The 21408-nt window shown below is 37.3% G+C and overlaps 1 protein-coding gene across 3 annotated transcripts; it reads left to right on the top strand.

Moving 5' to 3' along the window:
• The first annotated feature begins 6 nt into the window (after positions 1-6).
• LOC139114428 (aminopeptidase B-like) lies at positions 7-20974 on the top strand. 3 transcript variants are annotated; one of them, XM_070676156.1, is made up of 12 exons: positions 7-295; positions 10221-10439; positions 11194-11303; positions 12203-12385; positions 12978-13190; positions 14089-14277; positions 15011-15190; positions 15783-15847; positions 17789-17921; positions 18328-18474; positions 18772-18856; positions 19565-20974. In XM_070676156.1, the coding sequence occupies exons 1-12, from the start codon at positions 94-96 to the stop codon at positions 19711-19713; spliced, it is 1875 nt and encodes a 624-aa protein (XP_070532257.1). In that variant the 5' UTR covers positions 7-93; the 3' UTR covers positions 19714-20974. The 3 variants fall into 3 exon arrangements, with proteins under 3 accessions (XP_070532257.1, XP_070532258.1, XP_070532259.1); XM_070676157.1 differs by lacking the exon at positions 11194-11303 and adding an exon at positions 11015-11124 and having other exon boundaries at positions 19-295; XM_070676158.1 differs by lacking the exon at positions 7-295 and adding an exon at positions 6554-6915.
• Positions 20975-21408: the final 434 nt, after the last annotated feature.

Below are 21408 nucleotides of genomic sequence, written 5' to 3' on the forward strand. Positions count from 1 at the left end.
TCTTGCAGCCGACAAACATTCACTGACAAGGCAGTCATTCATTGACTGCCATGCCTGCTGCATGCACAGTCCCAGCTACGAGCAACGGAAAACATGGCTGGCCCTTCGAAGCGTTTGAAACGGGATCCAGAAATGTCCCTTCATTCCGAAAGGGTGCTCGATGTAGCAACCGCTTCTAACTATAAGCAGTTTACTGTGCTGCATTTTCATTTAGATTTAGATGTCCGCTTTGAGTCCAGGTCGATCCTGTCAACGAATTCGTTGGATGTGGAAATTCTTGAACCATGTGATCACCGTAAGTTACAGTTTCGATATGGATCCATTCCAGAGCTACAAGTTTGCAGCTAGGATCCATTCCTTTTTTTTAAGGCGACAACAAGCATAATATACTCAAACGACTAATTAACAATGTGTCTCCTGTTTAAGTGGTCAGGTGGTGTCTTTCATCATTCTTTCTCCTAATAATTTCAGTAATGTTACCGGAAATTACCTGGTATTTGATATAATAATAATAATTTATTTGTCAAAAATTGCCTTAAAAATACAAATTTGCATAGAAGGATATGAAGATTTTTGCCCCAAAATAGCAAAATTAGCCCCAAAGATAAAAATTTGCATGTTTCATCACTATTTGAACAACCTACTTAAGGTAATCCCTAGGAACCTGTACTCAAAACATTAAAGGAATCGGACTGGCTGTTTTGAAGAAGAAGCTTGCAATGTGATAAGTTGAGGTATGCCGGGCGATGGATGTCAGATGGTGCCAAACATCCACCTATTAGATAAGCTTTGCATCGCTGGCAGCAAAGCTTAAAACAAAAAAAAATAATAATAAGGTATGATCGTTTCAACACACCTGAATGAAATTATCACAATATTAAGCATTATAAACTATGTAAATTAATTCTTCTTTTGTAAACTTTGCCTGCCAAACTTTTTATTTCTTATTACTCAGTAGCTTGCAACTGATCTCAAAATTTCAGTTAAATCTGATCAGGTGTTTTGAGAAAGCATGTAAACAGACTGACAGAAAGACAGGCACATTTGGACAGACAGACATACAGATATAGGCACAGCTGTAGAATATCAGATCCTCAGAGTAAACATGGAACTACTAAACAGAAACAATTAACTCACTTTGGCCCTACTGCATATTACTTTGTGTAAGTCATATGACTCAGATCAGAGCTCCGCAATAACATCATCATGATTGCGGCACGTGACTACCTTATTTCATTGAACTTATAAGATATTGCAAGTATTAAGGTAGATCGTACCTCTGGGACAGACATTCAGACTCTCAAACTTTTACAATTCCCTTCTGACATACCATATGTCAGGGTTCACTTTAAAGCTCTTGGTGTAAGAAAACTTTTCATCAGCTTAGTTTTTTGAAAACGAAAATTTTATTTTTTCTCCATAGAGTTAACTCAGGGATAGCAGCCATTTTGAATTTTTAAAATTGGTAAATCTTTGGTAATTTGTTTCTCTACGTAACCAAAAATTGCATGGTAACACCCCCCACCCCCACCCCCCATTTTTGATTCTTGATTTACAGCGCTTGTCTTTTTAGTGTGGAGTTTCAGGGTTTGGCACACACGGATTTTTTGTTTGGCACAGCCAAGGTTTACAGTTCGACACAAAGAAATACCAGACGGAAATGCAACATTTTATCCAAGACGACGACACATTTTCATTTCTGTCTTCGTCTGAGAATGCCGCACAGTGCAGTGTTGTTGCATGCAAATTAGCGAGTTGTTTTAACGGTCACAACTGTCGGTCTGAACAGAAAAGGACCCACGTTTGATCGTCGTATCTTCGTATAGCTATCGCCTTGGAGTAATCTATCGAAATAATGCAAAATACACGGGGAAGAACCTACACCCGTGGAAAGGCAACCAGCAGTGATCTCCGGCAATAAGTAGTTCACGAAATAGAGGAGATAGGTGGTGATCAGGCGACTGGTTTTGTACCTCGTGGATCATATGTACAAACAGCGAAGAAATTGCGATTGGCAGCAACGACCGTATTAAAAGAAGATTTGGGTACATTTTTGCAAGACCGGTTCAGTAAATCCCCTAGAAACTATCGCCGTGGTCGACAAAGAGTGTACTGGATGTTGAAGTTGAGTTCACAGAAGCCATCAAATCTGAGAAGCCCTCCGTTAGGGACCGTTCAATTTTACAGCCTTGGGGGCCGGCAAAATCTTGTCGCCGGTGTCCAAAAAAATATAGACCCCCTGCATTTTTCGTGAAAAAAGATGACCCCCCCCCCCTTTGTCAGACGAAAAAATTTGATGACACCCCCCCCCCCCCCCCCCCTCGATGAAAAACACATATGTCAAATTTACCCGCACGGTTTGGATTTGAACTCCGGTACGCGGCACACTTTATTCGTGTAGCAGAGATGCCAGTGCACAAACTTCTTAGCCACATCCATGGCCATGCAAACATCTGTTAATTAGGACTCGTGGTACGAGTCCAAAGGGTTGTGTAAAATTGTCTGCGTTTCCCCCTGTATTGGACTTGGACTTGGTACTAGACTCATGCTTGTTTATTGCAATGAGTTCAATCTGTGCCTCCTATCTGCGCCGCTGCTCTCAGAGAGCAAAGTTGGCGGAAATAAGTTTTCATGTGCAAGTTTTGATGAACACTGAATACACAGGTGGTTTCCGTTATGGAAGTCAAACCTGGCTACACTGAGTGAGTGTTACCCTTCAGGGTACAATACAAATAAATGATTAGTCAATTTCATAACAAATAGTTTCAATTTTTGCATTTATTTTAATATTCCCGGTAAAAATCACGCCCTTTAGTGCAAATCACATCCCTTGATGTTAAATGGAATAGTCTTCCGGTGTGTTTGACCGAGACTGCGAAGGTTTGAACCAATCATACGCCTGTATCGGGAAAGATTACTGTCACTCTTAGGTAAAAGTTCTGCTACAGTGTTATAGCTCCGTAACATTCTGCATGATAAGAGAACGTGCGGCAATCGACGCATCCTTTGATGTTATGTGTCGGAGTACAACAACTTGTACGTTACAGTCAAGAAACCCGTGTGTGCCAAACCCTGAAACTCCACACTAAAAAGACAAGCGCTGTAGTAAGAGATTGTTCATTTAGGAAATTTCAGCAAAAGTTTAAGTCTTTCACTTTCAAGGTGCATACTACCTTAATGGTGTAATCGTAACCAATTTATAGGTAGACTGATAATAATTGCCATGTTAATGAAAAGTTGGTATGGTAGTAATATAGTACTAAAATTACAAATACTGTTTATACACATAAATACATACACTGAGAACGAAATCTTCAAGCAACAACAGTAAACCTGAGAAGGGACTACTGTACTGACAAGTTGCAGAATTCTACTTGCAATCATGCTATGTTGGTGTATTGGAGGTCTCCGAGATTTTTAACATTTTTTTTTGCTTTCCTATGCCAGTTCAAATCATTCTTTTTTCATTTCTTTTTGCCAGTTCTCCACTACTACAGTAGAGTAGCTCAGCTTTTTGCCTACAGTGGTTGGTTATAGTGGCCCACAATCTGATTAAAATCAGATGTACATAGAGTACAGTGACGTCAATACTTACGCAGTATTCTTTTGCTGTAGCCTCTCACTACATCTGAAGTAGTGAAAGCGACAGCAACAGCAAGAGAATACCACGTAAGTATAGATGTTGCCCCATTCTACCACTGATTTTAATCAGATTGAGTGGCCCAAAGAGTGTTCTCTACTACAGCTTGTAAAAACAGAGGGGCAACTACGTAGCAACATAAAATATTGATATTCTTTTGTTGTGAAAATGTATTCTTTTGTATGGTTGTTAACATATGAATAGATTGCAGAGGGGTGATCCATCCACAGGCCCGTAGCCATGGCTAGTCACTTTGCGAAGCTCCTATGTAGTTGTATCATATAGGGGCTTCGCAAAGCGACGAGCTACACGCCCGTGGATCCACCCATCAAAATCCCATTTTGGAGAATCCTGAAGGGATTACAAATTAAATGTAGTCCTCTCCTACCCCCTCAATATTGTCATGTGTTTTGGGGGGAGCATGGAAGTAATGGAGGGAGCAAATACAGAACATATTCTTTTTTTTTTTTTTTTTTTAAGAAATATGGGACAGACAAAACATTGAGGCAGCCTCAGCGCATCTCATTAATAAAAAAACCCTCATGTCTGATAGCTTTCAAGTTTAGCTTATGAGTCCTAGGATGACTTCAGTCAAATTTGTTTGAGTGATTGTGAAATTTGCACATTTAGGGCACACTTTCAAAATATTTTCGTCAAAAGATGATTTTTCTCTGTAACTGCTTGTCTGGTTACTTCAAGTTTATATGTGTTGTTTGGTAGTGATGAATTCACTAAGATGTGCACAGTAGCTGACAAAATTTGCATATGTGAAAATTTAGGCCAGTTTTTTCCATTTTTGGTAAAAGCAACAATTCAGGAGAGTGCGATATCATTTGTCTGATAACTTTCAAAATTTGTTTTTAGGTTTCTAAGAGTGATGGCATTCACAGACTTGAAAAGGATGGCATGATTTGCATATGTAAATTTTTTCATAAACTGTCTTTTTTTTATCACAACACCATTTGGCTGAGCATATGTAGTTCGTACATTGTTGTGTACATGTCCACTCCAAATTTTGAAAAGTAAGCCGGTAAACAGTAAAAACATGAAGTTTAACAAGATGTCAATCTTCTTTTTAAAGGAATATTTTACGTTTTATTTTTGTACAGTTATTTAAAATTATTCAACAGTTTATTAACCAGTTTTCTGGTAAATTGCATATGAATCTTTGTATCCCTATTTGGTTGTCCACTCTAATCTGAAAGGTCATGTAGGTGAGTAAGCAGTTAAAATAGGCATAAAAATTAACACATACTGAGTTTGCCGTTAGACTTGTACAGTTTATTGGACAGTTTATATGACAATTTTGTTAAATGGTCCACACATAAGATTTTCCACCAATATTCCCATTTTTGGTCATAATGTCATTTCTCAGAATCCAGCTTTGATGTGTAGGAATATGTAAAGCTCACATCCGGTTGTTCTCTGAAAATTTCAAAAGGTAGACTGAGCAAGTGGTCAAAAAGATAAAATTTAAATGCCAATTCAATTTGCTTCTTCTCAACAGTTTTCTGATACATCGGGCAGATTCAATAATGAAAGAAAGATATTGTGAGAATACATTTACACGTGTACTGTCATGACTTGTGGGTTTCAATCAAGTTTCGTTTTTCTTTTAGCTTTAGATTTTTTTATATATTAGCCTGCCGATAGAAAATCACGTAGAAAGAACTTTTTTGAAAGAATGCTTGTGCTTTTGACTCAAAACAGAAAATGTTACTTGCTTTTGCCTTAACTGTGTTGTAAGATTTAATGGTGAAAGCCAGTTAAAAAAGTTAGCTGACTTGGTAGTTGGAAAATTATCACGATGCATTAGCAAAGTTGGCAGGTAGAGGGCAGCAAACATTGTGGAATGGCATATATTCAACAAGTCTGTAATCTTGGGAGGGCTGATAAAAATTCTTCAAACTTTCCTTGACCAGTTCTACAAGCCAAGAAGTACTTGTACATTGTGTGTTCAAAGACAGTGCCACTGAACTTACTGAAGAAAACAGGGTTGGTCGTATTTTGTTCAGTTGTTTATTTGTAAATTTGATGCACTGCATGGCTATATCCTGTGAAGGAAACGTGCCTGAATCTAGCTACCAGTTTGAATTTGCAAGTGTAACAGATATTGGTCCTAAGAATTTTGCCTCCCAGGTGTGTTTGTACAAGCCAGTGTTTTCAAAAGGTATTTCTTAGGGTGATTGATTCAGAAAGCAGTCAGGAAGTGATTTTTGCACTTGACAAAGGCCATGGCAAAGCATTTCTATTGTACATTTGAGGAATCATAATATTTGCAGGTAATGCCAAGATATTTTATAAACGGAGATTTGTAATACATGTAAATTATTTTGGCAAGTTATGGATTTTAGTTATGTAAAAATATTCATGCAGACACCATTCAGTTTGGAAACATGTTTTATTTCCTTCTCTTACAGAATAGCTGTAGTATGAAATATTGATGACAACAAAAACACTTTTCTATGTTAATAATATTGGCAATTTTTAACCAGGTTGAGTTCACCAAGGTCGAAGACTTGCATCAGTCAGAAAAACTGCTGATTAGACTCAAAGGCCAAAGAAAAGTCTAGGAAGAGAGTGTGCATCATGGAGTATATGTTTGGGAGCTTGAAGTACCCAGGTATCAACACACGTGTGAGGAAGTGGCAATGTGAATAAAAAAATTCTTCAAAAGTGCAACTAATTTGTTTGAAAAAAGTTGAAATTTTGCCAAAAATCAGAGAGCACTATAAACCAATACCCAAGATGGTTTACAGTTCCAGTAAACAGTTCAATTCAAATTCTAGGAAAGACGATGTCAGTAGATCAGTTTCATCTTTGTATCATCGTTGAAGTGGTCCAAGTTTAGGACAATACAAGACAAAGGGCAAAGACTGGCCAATGTAGGGTAATACGTCAGTGTTTTCTTTTATCATGGTGTCATCGGTGAAGAGGAACAATATGTGGCAAGAGGCATAGATTTATCCTGAATAGGTCATTATTATCAGCAGTTGCCAAGCAACATGAAAACTTCGCAGCTCCTCAGTATAAAATAAATCCACTCACAGACCAGGCTGTCAGTTTAACCTAGGCTGTGAACATGGAAGGTTCTACGGGCAGCAGTAAGGGGAAAGGTTTGCACTCAGAGGGAGTGGTCGACGTCGCCACTGCTTCCAACTACCGAGATTTCAGAGTGAAGCATTTTCACCTGGATCTGGACGTGCGCTTTGATTCACAGACCATTGTTGCTTCCGTAGTGAAAGATGTTGAAGTTTTGAAGCCTTGCGAGGCAGGTGAGACAAAACCAAGCATGTGTTTGTGTTTGAAAAAAGTCAGGAAAGAATTATGTACATGTAGGATTTTGCTAAAATACGTGGAAAATATACATCCATTCTTTCTATTAATAGTTTAGAATCTGGGAAGATTTTAGAAATGGAATATTCCATTCATGTTTTCAAGTATGTGCATTCAAATACCATATTCACAAAAGTTTGATTATGAAAAAGTTTTTTGGCAAGAAAAATAAGAAAATACCTGTGTGCAAATTGTACAGAAAGAACCTGTGGTGTGAGGAGTCGAGATGAATGAGGAAAAACCTTTAAGAACAAACTTGCATTGTCCAAAATAGTTTTAATACATGTACATGTACCCAGTAAATGTATTTTCAAGCAAATGTGATTGAATTCTAAAGTAAAGTAATGGGAGTAGAGTTTTTGCATAATAGCAAATTTAAATTGAAACAAAATCTCTGTGGTCAAAGAATCAGCCATCAGTATCAAAATTATTTCATATTTTCTAGGGCCAACATTACAATAGATAATAGTATCAATAGTACCTTTCACTGTTAATGAATTTTTGTGGGTTTTTCCTGTTCAACAAAGTTTTTTAAAAGCCTTTCATAAATGTGGGTTCTTGTCTCAGTGGGACAAAATATTCCACACAGAGCGTAGTAATCTCTATATACATGTATTTCAAGTGTTTGTCAATGTAAAGTTTACACTTTATCAAGAATTATGCAAAATACGCTTGCAAGTTGCAAACACATTCCGAATGCGCCAAGTAAATGCTTCCAAAATCACCGTTTGTTTTTAAATCAGGAGCTTTATCAGTAGTTGTTGTCTTTTGCAGTTAATTTTTTTAAATCTGTATTTGGCTTTTACGACAGAATTTTAGACATGGTAAATCCAAACCACTTATATGACATGCAGTTGCGCTGAAAAACAATCTTCAGAACGTGAATTTTATGCTGAAGACTTGTAAATATAAGGCTTTCACTCCCATAGACACAGCTTTAGTCAGTTTTCATGATGTTTAAAGCTAAGCTATAATTGGAAAGTATATTTCAGTTGTTCAAGGTTGTGTTCCTTGTAGGTATAATATATCTGGGGAAAGGTATTTGGCCAATCAAATTTTCACATAGTTTTCTTGTTTGCTACTGATATGGATTCTGTAAGGTAAACAAAGTTTTTGTGAAAAGTTAGCATTACTTGATTTTTTATCATTGAGCTAACACTGGGTTAGCAGACATTTTTAGTGAACATTGAAATTTCAGGCCGTTTGTTTCTCTAGTCCCAAACTTTTAATCAGTGAACCCTGATTTGATCATGAAAGAGAATTATTAGAAGTTTCTGTGAGAAAGACAAGTGTCAAACTTTCAGTTTTGCGGCATAGACTACTGGTACTTCCATTCAGTAAGTCCTTCCAGCAATAATATTGCCACAGCTCAGAGCAAAAGTGAAAGAAACTGTCAGGCTACAGTGTATGTTTTGTACAGGTACACCGTATGTATGTACAAAGTGAAAGAGTAATTGTTGGCATTGTACTTTGGTACACAATGTGAATATGTGATTGATGTCAAGTGCGGGTAATGTATTGGTACTGAGTCTTTGATTCTTTACCTTTAATCAATCGATCTCTGTCACGTAAAGATCAAATCTTTGGGAAATGTTCCCAAATCAGAATGTCCAGATTTGCTAAGTTACAATGGCACGAATCAAAATGGAATTATAAATTTGTCATTCATAAGAGCCAATACTTTGATTGATTTCTGCCACTTTATTCATTCAACTCCATGTTATATGAAGTGCTAAGTTGTTTCAACACATGCACATTACTGTACAGCTAGACGTTTGTGCAAGATGTGCCATTGCATCTGAAGCTTTTAGTTCAGTCACTGTGGCATTGTGATTGGTCAGAAGTTGTCAGCTGATCATTTGCATAATTGTCATGGCAACAATTGCATGGATATAGAGAGATACATGTTTTTTCTCTTGAACAGCAAGTGTCACCTCAACTGTTGACATAAATTGTACATAATTGCTTTTTTAAACTATAATCATCTGCCAAACGTTCTCTTTATGTGGTATTAGTGGAGTAATTTGAGAGGAAGTTATTGGGAAATGACCTTGCCTGTGATGACATCTGCTGCCTGAGAGGCTGTTAATGGCCATTATTGATTTCTGTGCATCTTTTCATCATCAACAATAAACCAGGCAGGGAGTCTCTAACCCGTGAAGTGTTTATATGTAGAACGACTGCAATTATATTAAATTTGCATCAAGAATTGTCGAAAACAGACGCCAACAAGTCATGTTGAATTTGCCTCATGCAGAAATTGTCACAGATTCACTCGATGATATTCTATTTTTAGGGATAATCTCAATGTGATATGTTCAAATTATGATGAAATCTTCAATTATGTATTTTTGCAGATATTTTTGCCATTTTTTGTCTGACATGAGCTTCTTGAATATTGAGATTTGAATGATGTGGAGAAGTACAGGTATTAAGGAAAGTTCAGCAGAATTTTATTTGCCACTACCAAGTTTCTCTTGCCACACATAAATATTGCACTATAAAACTGATAGAAAATTACTATACTGTCTCTACTAATTATATCATGTTGTCACAGCAATGATCCGAGGAAACTTATTTCAGGAAATTTGAACAAAAGGCTCATTTTATAATCATACTTTTATCAAATTATCTGTCCATGCAGATACCGGTAAACGTTTAATGCATACATGTACCCTGTCAGTACCATGGTTTGGCCCAGAACCATTGTTATCAGTGGTGATCATGGACCTGTTTACAGAGAAATAGGAGTGGACAGGTTAAAGTAAAAGCGAAAGAAACTGCAAACGTTTTGTCTCACAAAGCGAAAGAGATTTGTTTGTATTGTACTTTGCAATACATTCACATCAACAGATAAACACATGATAGTTGTCAGGCAACTTATGAGTATGCATACTCACATGGGCTTCAAGCTTTGATAAACTTTTGGCTGATGCAACAAATAGACAACAGTTAAAAAGTCTTTGTCTATATAATCTGTGTAATTGTCTCCCATTCAGGGGCAGGCAACACTTGCAAAGATTACTGAACGAGATCAATAAAAAGCAATAATTAGTGTAATTTGATCCACTATTCATCTACAGTATCTATTTTTGTGAAGTCAAACATTGTCGCAGTGACGAGTCAAAAACTTTTCATTCCTAGTATCTGTTGTCTTGTAGTGATGACTTGCCACTATATCACTTTTATATATCTACCAGTATGCCCGGGATGTAATCCGGTGCCCGTGTTTTCTTTTTTCCAGTAATTCTGGATGTCCATGAATCTCTTACCATTGACAAGATAACAAAGAAGCCAAGCGGAGAGTCTCTCAAATTTGAAGTGAAAGATTTCACAGAGTATGGCAAAGCTCTTCACATTTCCTTGAAATGCCGAGAGGGGGAAAAGTTCCAGCTGGAGATCAAGTACACTGCCAGTGACAGAGGACCCGGTGTGTGCTGGCTTAAACCTGTGCAGACAGCCGGTGAGGGTTCAACCATTGCATTCCAGGGGGATGAGGCCAGGAAAGCAAAGTTTTGAATTTGTTAAAAAAGAACTGAATACGTATAATTTTATTCTTTCAGAAAGGACAATCACAAATGACCTACCAGTCATCTCAGTTGTTGCATGATGTATATTCTTAGATTTAGGGTTTGTAGTATTTTACTTCATCTCAGAACACCATCCAAGTCCCCGTTCCTTGTCTGTCATTAACATGGAACCAGCCCACCCCAAAAGTAGTTCTATGCCTTTAATATGAATTAGCGAACCAAAACATAATACTCAAACTTTACCACAGTGGTATCCATTGCTACTGGTCCTGCAGTAACCATGATGATGCAAAATTGTTGCATTAATGGATTCTTTACATTTCTGCCATTTTACTGAGGAAATTTTGAACAGATGTACCTTATGATATTTTACTTCATCAAAAAACACATCAAATCTTTAATCTGCATCATTTCACATTTTTAGCTCTCATTTGTATACCAAAGAGAGCTTATCGTATAAGGTGAATCATTTCATTTGCATCTCATGTATTTTCATTATGCGTGTTAGGGAGGCAGTTACCCTATTTGTTCACCCAAGGCTGGCCCACTGGAAATCGCTCAATCTTCCCGTGTGTTGACACGCCAGCCGTGAAATCCACATATTCAGCCACTGTGAAGGTGAGAATAAGCCTGAATTAACAGAACTAATACTTTTACTTACAATACTAATACTTTCTCACCGTCTAGGTAAAAAGCTGCCCTATGTGTACACCCAAGGCCAGGCAGTGTTGAACCGTTCATTCTTTCCTTGTATAGACACCCCGTCAGTGAAATCCACATACTCTGCATCTGTGAAGGTGAGGTCAAGTTTGTGTCCGAGTTGTAAATGCTGCTGTAAAATTTAAGATAATGAACCACCATAACAGTACAATAATCATTTCACAGTTATCGATCTATTTTGCTCTGCTGGCCGTTACATACCGTACTGAAAAACTTACATTGCTACACTTAACTTTCAAGCTAAAGTCATTTGCATCTATCACATGACACCATATACATGTACAAGTACTATTGGTGCATTATCACTGACACATCCCGTGTGTGTGTGTTTGTATATATATATATATATATATATATATATATATATATATATATATATATATATATATATATGTATATCTATATATACACTATACAAACACACACACACACACACATATATATATATATATATATATATATATATGTGTGTGTGTGTGTGTGTGTGTGTGTGTGTGTGTGTGTGTGTGTGTGTGTAAAGGTGACAAAAATTGACTTTGGCACTCAAAGGGTAAATATTATTCTGTGTATGTTGGCTCTTTTCATTATGATGATAATTCTTTTGTTTGCTGTCATTACAATAGTAAAAGATAACATATTATGTAAATAATAATGATAATGTTCATTTCCTATTTAGTGCATCACATTATTGCAAAAAATTCAAACTATGCAAAAATGTTTATCTGCATATACTGAGACAATAAATAAAATTCTGCCAGTGTAAACTAATACATATATAAGAATAATATAATAATGCAAATAAGAAAAAGAATAGATTGTGAATTTTGAGTGACAAAGTAAGGCAATCTGCTTTTGTGTGTGGTTTTTATCTCTTTTAGTATTATTAAAAGGCAAATTACATAAATAAAATATGTATATACAGTTAATGTGCATACATTTTAAAAAAGGTTATTTTCATGTTTCTTGAATTTTCCAGGTGCCTGATGGGTTCACAGCTGTGATGAGTGCCAATGAGTGGGAGAAAGGAGAGCAGTCCAACGTTTTCAAGTTCAACATGACCGTACCCATACCAGCATACCTAGTTGCCATGGCAGTGGGTGATCTTGTGTCAGCTGAGATTGGACCGAGGAGCCGAGTTTGGACAGAGCCTTCGAAACTGGTATGTATCGTTGTTATGATGTTGATACTTTTAATGTTTTTTGAAGGTCTCACTTTACACAAGATTGCCCTTGGCAATGACAGTACCTCTATATACAAGGATCACTGAAGATCTGACTCCATATTTTAACGTCCCAGACTCATGATTTTGAAAGAGATCCTTACTTTTTATTCACATGGTTTCAGTAGCTCATATTATACAGATGTTAGAATTTTCTACATTGAACCCGTGTCCCATATACGAAAATTCAATGGTGAGAATTTTCTATTTTACCATCCTCGTCACAAGGACTTGCCTGTAGCGATTGCCAGTGTTTTTATGAAGTTAAAACTGTTGGCAATGTTTGCGATCCATGCATATACTGTACGTTTTTGTTCAAATATAAACTCCAGCAACCAATCATGCACCAGACAAGTAGTGATTATGCAAAAAGTCAGTAGACACTCTTTGTGAGTGGTATAAGGCCAAAATTGTACTTTGAAAAAGTAGTCAGAAAATAACTGCATCTGTTGAAATTATTTGCAAGAACACAAGACAGTTCAGTTTCCTCAACCAAAGTATAATTATTTACACACAACTTTTCCGTTGACAGGAGGCCGCCAAGGCAGAGTTTGAAGGAGTTGTGGAAGAGTTCATTTGTACTGGTGAGAAACTATTCGGCCCCTATGTGTGGGGTAGGTACGACCTCCTTGTCATGCCACCCTCTTTCCCCTTTGGTGGAATGGAAAATCCCTGCTTGACCTTTGTGACCCCATGCGTTGTTGTCGGAGACAAGTCGCTGACTGATGTTGTTATGCATGAAATTGTGAGTAGCTGCTTTATTTTCAGTCTGGTGGTAATAGATTGTCCTCTTTCCAATAAATCTAGTTTGTTTAAAAAAGCAGACAAATGGCAATGCAAACAAAAATATTCACAGCTATGCGTATGACCATGTACACATTGTTTGACCCAGTCAGTCCAAATGACCTCTATAAGATCCCAAACATTGTTATAGAAGACTATAAAGTTGTAAATGTCAATATTTTTGAGTGCAGAATACTGTAAGTGCGTGCAAATTTTCTTTGTACTGTACCACTGCACAACAGAATTCTATTTTATTAGATGCCTTGTATATTGAACGTTGCTTGCTCCATAGGATGCAATGGTAACACCTCATTTAACTGAAAGTGAACCTGAACTATTTTCAACTTGACCACTTTAGGATTTACAAATGTTCAAATTACATGTTTTACTGAGGAAATCAGGCTTTTAGAAAATTATGCATGGAAAAACTATAAACGGCATGACAGTGATTTAAATACATCTCAATAATGAAAATCATTCTATATTTTGTTGGATTTTTGTCTAACATGGAAATAAAGCATACAGGTATGATTTTCATTGGCAAATAAATGAAAACATGTGGAAAAACATTATAGCCCAAAGAAAGGAATATGTTCCCTAAAGGCAGGAGACCATTTGCCCGATGTCAGGAGGGCAAATGGTCACCTGCCCTCGGGCATGTAGTCCCAGGTTTAGGCTATAAGTATATGTTAGTGAACAGGTGTAAATAAATAATCAGTCTGTTCATTTTAAACAAGAAGGTTGTCCAAAAGAAACATGGGTCAGTGCAGATTATTGCTCAGCTCGCTAGAAGACATGAGTGACAGAACGACTTTTCTTGACCTTAACTCCTTTGTGCATGCATCTACTTTATCTTTCAGGCTCACAGCTGGTTTGGTAATTTGGTGACCAACGCCACCTGGAGTGATTTCTGGCTGAACGAGGGGTTCACCATGTACGCCCAGCGCCGCATCTGCACTGAAGTGGAGGCATTCGGTGAAGCGTACACGTGCTTGGAGGCCGCCACTGGACAGGCGTTGCTACGGGAACAGATGGACAATAGTGGAGAGGTACATGTAATAAGGCTTTACAAGCCTCAGTTTATAAGTATTATTGTGTATTGCTACTATGGTGATGACCTTTGACTCCAGAACAATGAATGCATATATTTACGTGCTACTTTATTTTACTTTCACATTCAGAAGTTCCCCATATTACCACAGAGCAATTTATCAATTAATACTAAACAGCCCAATGAGAGGAAAGAAATACAAGATTGAAACTAAAAGGAAAATGGAACGAGTGAGAGTCAGCTTCATGTTTAATCTCATCTGCTGGAGAGTAGATTTTTCATTTCTCAACTTTGGAATTCAAGATGCCTTCCTAACACTTTTACCACCAGGGTTTGGCCTAAAGCCATTTTTATCAATGGTAAATGAGAATCTGTTGACAGTCATCGATGGAGAATGTGAACCTGTTTAAAGGGAAATGGGGTCAAATAATTTATCAAATAGGCTTCATATTCTGAGAATCCCTGATCTTAGATTGTTTCCATGCATCATACACAAACAATTAGAAGTAGTATACTATTTATTTGTAAATGCAAAAATTTTACTATTTACAAATTGATATTGTCAACAATAAGAGGTCACCGAACATAAGAGAGCGGAATTGTCAGGAATTGTTATAGACCTTGAACCATTCTTTATAAAATCAAAAAAGTGAATGAAAATGTATTTTTGATATTAAAAAACTTAATTTCTAAAAAGTGAAAAAGTATTATTTCTTTATCGTAATTCACAGGACCATCCACTGAATAGATTGAGGGTTGTTATTGAGCCTGGTGTCGATCCTGACGATACGTACAATGAGACTCCGTATGAGAAGGGCTACTGTTTCTGCTGCTTTCTGCAAAGCCAGATTGGCAGCTACGAGAAGTTTGATGAGTTTCTGAAGGCCTATGTTGAGAGGTACAAGTTCAAGGTGGGTGATGAGTCAGGACCTTCCCATACTTGGAAAACGGATTTGAAAGTCTTGACTGATATGCTCAGTGTTGTTGCACGCAACATTAGTATGTTTATTTTGGCTGGAAGACTGATCATCTGTATAATCAATCTGATTAAAATCAGATGTAGAGTACGGCGACGTCTTCTTGTGCGTATGTGGTATTCTCTCGCTGTAGTGAGAGGCAACAGCGAGAGAGTACCACGTACGCATAAGAAGACATCGCCGTACTCTACATCTGATTTTAATCAGATTGCTATATAATCTGAATAATTATATATTTCTGCATAGACCTATAATTTGGTCTTATTCTATCTTTGACTGACAAATATTAAGATTGCTCTTTTATGAAATAACTCTGTCAGTTGCTGTTTTTCCATGAATTTATAGAATAATGCTTTCCATATGAGACATCGGCCCCCCTTCGATGAGTGTTGGACGACAGCAACTGTACATGTATATTGTTCACGGTCTTGTCTGGTCTTGTTACAATGGTACATGGTCTGTTTCAAATCACTAACGTAACAGTGTTTTATCTCAGTCATTTTGTGTGTTTACTTTTTGCCTCTAGAGTATCGTCGCAGAGGATCTGTTTGACTTTTTCTTTGAATATTTCCCGGATTTCAAAGACAAAAAGTAAGGAAATCATTTTAAAGGGAGGGGGTTGCCCTGTCTGCTGCTGGGTGACTTTCTTATTGCTTAAACATTGCCCTTTTCCAGAAATTGGTGTTGAACGTTGAGTAAATGTGAAGCAAATTCAGCATTTGATGCACGTACATAGCACACCAATTTTGTAGTTTTCCAATCACTGCCAGACTTTGCAAAATAAAGTTTGATGATGCCCTTTCGTTTACATGAACCTGCTGTGGCCGCAGTCACCAGTTTCAGTACAGCCCCTATTTTAAAATTTTGGATATGCACAAGGGATTTTGGGATATTTTGAGCATAGCAACATACCCATTGTATGGGTCCCATATGCACAAATGCAGACAAGAAGACCCCCTCCCTTTAAATGAACATGTACTTGTTACAAATTTATGACTTCCAGTTGATCTGAAAGAGATCAGTGTAAATGAATCATTCATATACCATACCCGTAAAATCCATTTTAACACGTATGAGATATCTCACATGACCCAGTCCTTTAAAAATGAATGAAGAAACACAACTTTAAACATTTACATTCTTCAAAATCAAAAGCCAAAAACATGCACTCAAATGTAAATGTACATTTTCCTCTACAAAACATGTGTATTCCATTTTATGACATCTGTATATGGTGTTAAATTGAACCACAGTCCCTCTATCCACCGGTCTTGAAACGCCTATTGTAAAACTTGTGTTAATCACCTAGACCGCACAGCCAAAGCGTAACACGGTCACGTGATACCAGTGCCTCGCTTGGTTTTGACCTTTGTGTCACGGCAGACGCTCGTCCTGTCGAATCTTCACTGTTTTTGGCAATATGAAGTGTTCTCTGCATCTATCTTGGACACCAAGACAGAGAAATAACGATATTTTTCGCGACCCTTCTCCCATTGTAAATTATGATAGTGTGCGATAATTTCTGGGGTTGATCGCTTTGAGTGTGTTGAAAAGCACAAGATACGGCTGGAATCACAGCGGAAAATCTGTCGTCCTTTTCTCTTGCAATGCTAGTAGTCAGTGCCTCCAAATACGTTCTAAATATGTTTTGTGTGTAATATTCTGTGAAATCATGTCTGTTAACTGAGCAGAACGGGAAAGACAACTGCAGAAATGCATGTACATTTTAGTCTTGTGGTCGCATATTTTCCCAATGTAGCGTCAATATGGCGAATCTCGATACGTACGCTCAGGCATGGCTGGAATAACACTGGATAATTTGTCCTCCCTTTCTCCCATATCATTCAAAATACATATGTCAACACAATAACAGGTTTGGTAATAAAGTACTCAGCTATCGATGTTAATATTCAGCTGATTTTGCCTGCAACAGTCCATGACACTTGTGAACAGTGCGTCGGCATTTTGTTTTTCAATCGTGATCATAATGCAACCATAATGTGTCGCCCCTTTCAAGCTTTATCTAGAGGGGCAACGTTACCCATTTAATGAAAAACTAAATTGTTTAGTGTTTCCAAAGGGAACAAGTTGTAATGTTTTGTGATATTATGAAAATAATGTTTTTGAACGATCACATTGCGGCTGTCATAGGATCGTGGGTAGCGACATTGATGTAACGGCCAGTTGAACATTATTGTCGGTGTCCTTTGTTTAAGGTGTGAATCGTATGTTTGTTCATATCACAGAGTGTCACAAAGAAACCAGCCACGTTTCCAGACCAGTGGATAGAGGGACTGTGATTGAACAGTATTGTAATGAGGTGAACATTCTGCTTTGGAGTAGTGCATATATTACCAGTAATTCATGTTTTTCTTGATCTTTTTATCTTCCGGTAAGAGAATTTTCGACAAATTTTTCTCTTTTAAAATACTAATAACAAATATAGATGTGTAGTACATATTATGTTTCTTATCATCAAATATTCATCCATTTGTGCATTATTTTCTTTCCTTCTCTGTCACCGGCAAATAGAGATGAATTGAACTTTGAAGGATGGCTGCACAACGCCGGATGGCCTTCTTATGTTCCTGATTTGTCAGCGGGAGATTCTTTGACCAAACCAGCGGAGAAGCTGGCAGCCGTGTGGGCAGGGGAAGATGTTGAGGTGGGTGTAATTAAGTCTTCCTGGGATATGCTCTACACAATAACAACAGCTATATATCTGGGTATTGTACCCAACCTCAGTGTTGAGTAATGCATGGTGTGTGTTTTGTTTGCCTATTAAACACACACACACCCTCTACCTGTTCCTTTCCCTCTTTCAGTCAGTCTCTCTCTCACAAATGCACACATTTACTGGTATCTCTCATTCGATTTGTCTCTCACACACACACTCTCACTCTCTCTCTCTCTCTCTCTCTCTCTCTCTCTCTCTCTCTCTCTCACACACATCCTACCATCTCCCTCCCTCCAAGGATCACTGATTAATCAAAGTAATTTCCAATGAATCTAAGTAATTTTACATTTGTTGAGTGTTTAAACATATTTTTCATGATGTTTGTCTACTGTAGGACTCACAGAATGTGTCCAAGGATATTTCTAACTGGAAGACGTACCAGGTGTTGCATTTCCTTGATAAGCTGTTGGAGAAATCTGAACTACCAATGGAGGATCTCAGCAGCTTTTACCCTGATATTTCACATTCTAAGAATGCTGAGGTAAGGATAGCAGTAGTATTGTGGAAAAGCAGCTTTTTGAGTCGGACTAAATGCATAGCATTGACTGATATTATACCTTTGGCCCTTATTTTGATATTCTTTATAGTAATCGGATATGTATATCTATTTATGTGGCACTGATGTGGATAATATTTCTAAATTGCACATGTTCCTGTTGTCCAATTGACTTGTGAAGGTCAATTCAACAAGGCCTGTAATGGCATCATTGGCATGGCAACTTCTTCAGAAATCAAGTCAAGTATATTGTATGTTACCATGACAACTGTTTCCTTTCAGATTCAACTGCGATGGTCCAAGATCACGCTGAAGAACGACCACCAGCCTGACTTTCCTCAAGTCAAGGAGTTTCTTGAAAGTCAAGGTGAGCCCCCCTTTCCAAGACCCCAACATTGTTGGAACAGACTCAGTGTTTTCAACAATTTTTTCAAAAAGCCTTTTTTATAGATGCAAGGTGAATGGGATGGACTCTGAAGGATGCTGTACATCTGAGGTTAAATTTCTATCACATAAAACATGTTGGAGACATGTTTGGTAAGGGTGGCATTTGAAGCACATTTTTCCCCATCCAGTCCATGAAATTAAATTGTGCTTAATTCATACATGTCTAGATCATCAGAAGAATTATTTGATTTCTTTCATATCTCCCAATTTCAACCATATTTTATCTTGAAAAAGTACTTGAGAATCATACAAACAGCTTAATTGGTCAACTCACAGTGGCTCCGCCCATGCACATGTTTCATGACATTTGTGTGAATCATGTGTACACGTACATTTGTACATAGTTCATGTGTGTGTGTATGTGTATGTGTGTTATATGCCAAAACTCTGAAGCATCTCCAGTCAACTGTCATGTATCAGTTCATAGAGAGGATTCCTTTACTATCGTCATGGTGATACAGTTGATACTGTAGTACTTATTGTTTGCTGGTATGGTTATTTTCATGGTTGAGAGAACTTTTATGAAGATGGAATGTAGGCCAAACCAAATTATAAGACATCAACTTTTACATTTTCAATCCACTGTAAATCATAGAGATTGCATCGGATTTTTTCATCTGAATTACAGGCAAACAGAAGTACACTGTTCCGGTATACCAGTGCATGCAGAAAGGCTCCCCAGCTGCACAGAAACTGGCCAATGAAGTGTTCGCAGCCACTAGAGACCAGCTTCATGTGAACGTTGAAAACAGAGTGGCCAAGATATTGGGACTATAATCTGTCAGGGAAAACATGCAGTTGAATCACAATGCAAGTCAGAGGGCAAGAGAAGAGCTCAGTCATATCTGTGAATTATTTGATTAGAATAAAATATAGTGCAATGAAATTTCCTTGCTTCAAGTTATGCAGATTCAGGTGTCTATGGACAGAACAATGTTTCACTGCTGAAGCTATTATTTTGCAATTGATTTAAGCTCATCTTTCAACATTGTCTTCTTTGAGTTTGATTCAATTTTTGCCAAGTGTTGTAATTGCCTTACAAGTGGGAACTAAACAGAAATCTGTTTTTTCACAATCACATCATCATTTACAATTATCACAAAGCAGCCTTCAATTTTCGGATGAGATGAAACATTATGACATTTTAATCCGTATTCTTGATAAATTTGCCGACTATGGCAAAATATGTTTTGCTTTCTAAGTTTGATCATAGCATGTTGCAAAATTAAATACATGTACACCTTTCAGTCAAAGTGCCGTGAACAAGTTTTATCATGGAATACACTGGCTTTCAGTGTTTCATCATTCCTCATTACGCAATAAGGTAACAGATTTTCATAACAGGGCCATTTGCAAATGATGTCATTGTTCTCTCATTAATTTGCAAAAATAAATGTTTGTCTGTATTTTTAGATTACGCTTTTTGATATTACACAATATTGTTGGCACCTGTTAGTGTAACAGTGAATACTTAAAGACACATTAACTGATTAGACTACACGCTGCAACAACAGCCACTCATGCAAGACTGACAGAATTTTTCTGCATTTCAGACAGCAGTGTCAGATGTCACAAACATGCAGCTATATTTAGTAACAAACCTGTAACCTTGAACAGTGCTATTGTACTCATTTTTGCTTCCTATGTAAACTTCTGTTAAAGCAAAGTTGCTAAATAAAAATTAATATGGTGGTTTACAATCCTTGAAAGTCCTGAAATATCAATGCTGTATTTGAGAGGCCTGGGAAAATCTCTTTATGCTCATGGAAAGTCCTGGAAAAATTGTAGCAGTTTCATAACTGTTGAATCCAGTGTGGACATTATTTTGAAGACTTTATTCACCCGTATTTCAACAAACTCTACCGAAATATGGTCATTTCCAACAGGGAGCTCACCTGGAAAGCATGCTTGAAAAACTCCGAAGTCCTCAAATTTTCAGTGACTCTGAGTATGTGGAAACAGAAAAACTTGGACAGAATAGAATAAAATTATTTTTGTTGAAAATTCAATATTGACAAATAAATACAATCAAAGAGAACGTTGATTTGTGTGTGTGTTATTTTTGTTGTTTTAACTACCAGATGAGGCATGTATTGGCAGATTATATGTACAAGAATATTAACCATTCCAAAAAAAATTATACCACCTCTTGCTAGACGTCTTTGACGTTTTAAAACAGGGCTCACATTTTATCAAAAAAATCACACTGAGAGATTAGCGGTAGAATTAAGGCGTCAGATCATGACACACATTCAACAAGTACTGTCTTTGCTTTCTTAAAACTGCATCCAGTCAAAGATGTTGATTTATCACTCACAACAAGAAAACTTTGATACTGAGGACTTATCAAGATGACCATACCTACAATGCAGTGAGGTATCAGATTCAGACTCTGTATTACTACATTGCACATACCGTGGACGTACGTCAATGGTCATACCAATTCCCACCAAGGCGCTGATTGTTCACAAC

This window comes from Ptychodera flava, chromosome 16 (assembly GCF_041260155.1).
Source record: "Ptychodera flava strain L36383 chromosome 16, AS_Pfla_20210202, whole genome shotgun sequence".
Taxonomy (NCBI): domain Eukaryota; kingdom Metazoa; phylum Hemichordata; class Enteropneusta; family Ptychoderidae; genus Ptychodera; species Ptychodera flava.

Excerpts from the sequence above, each read along its gene's own strand:
- LOC139114428 (XM_070676156.1), top strand. The coding sequence starts at position 94 with ATGGCTGGCCCTTCGAAGCGTTTGAAACGGGATCCAGAAATGTCCCTT. Across the intron at positions 10,440-11,193 it reads TAAACCTGTGCAGACAGCCG|GTAAAAAGCTGCCCTATGTG; the intron begins GTGAGGGTTCAA and ends CTCACCGTCTAG. Across the intron at positions 17,922-18,327 it reads GGGCAGGGGAAGATGTTGAG|GACTCACAGAATGTGTCCAA; the intron begins GTGGGTGTAATT and ends TGTCTACTGTAG.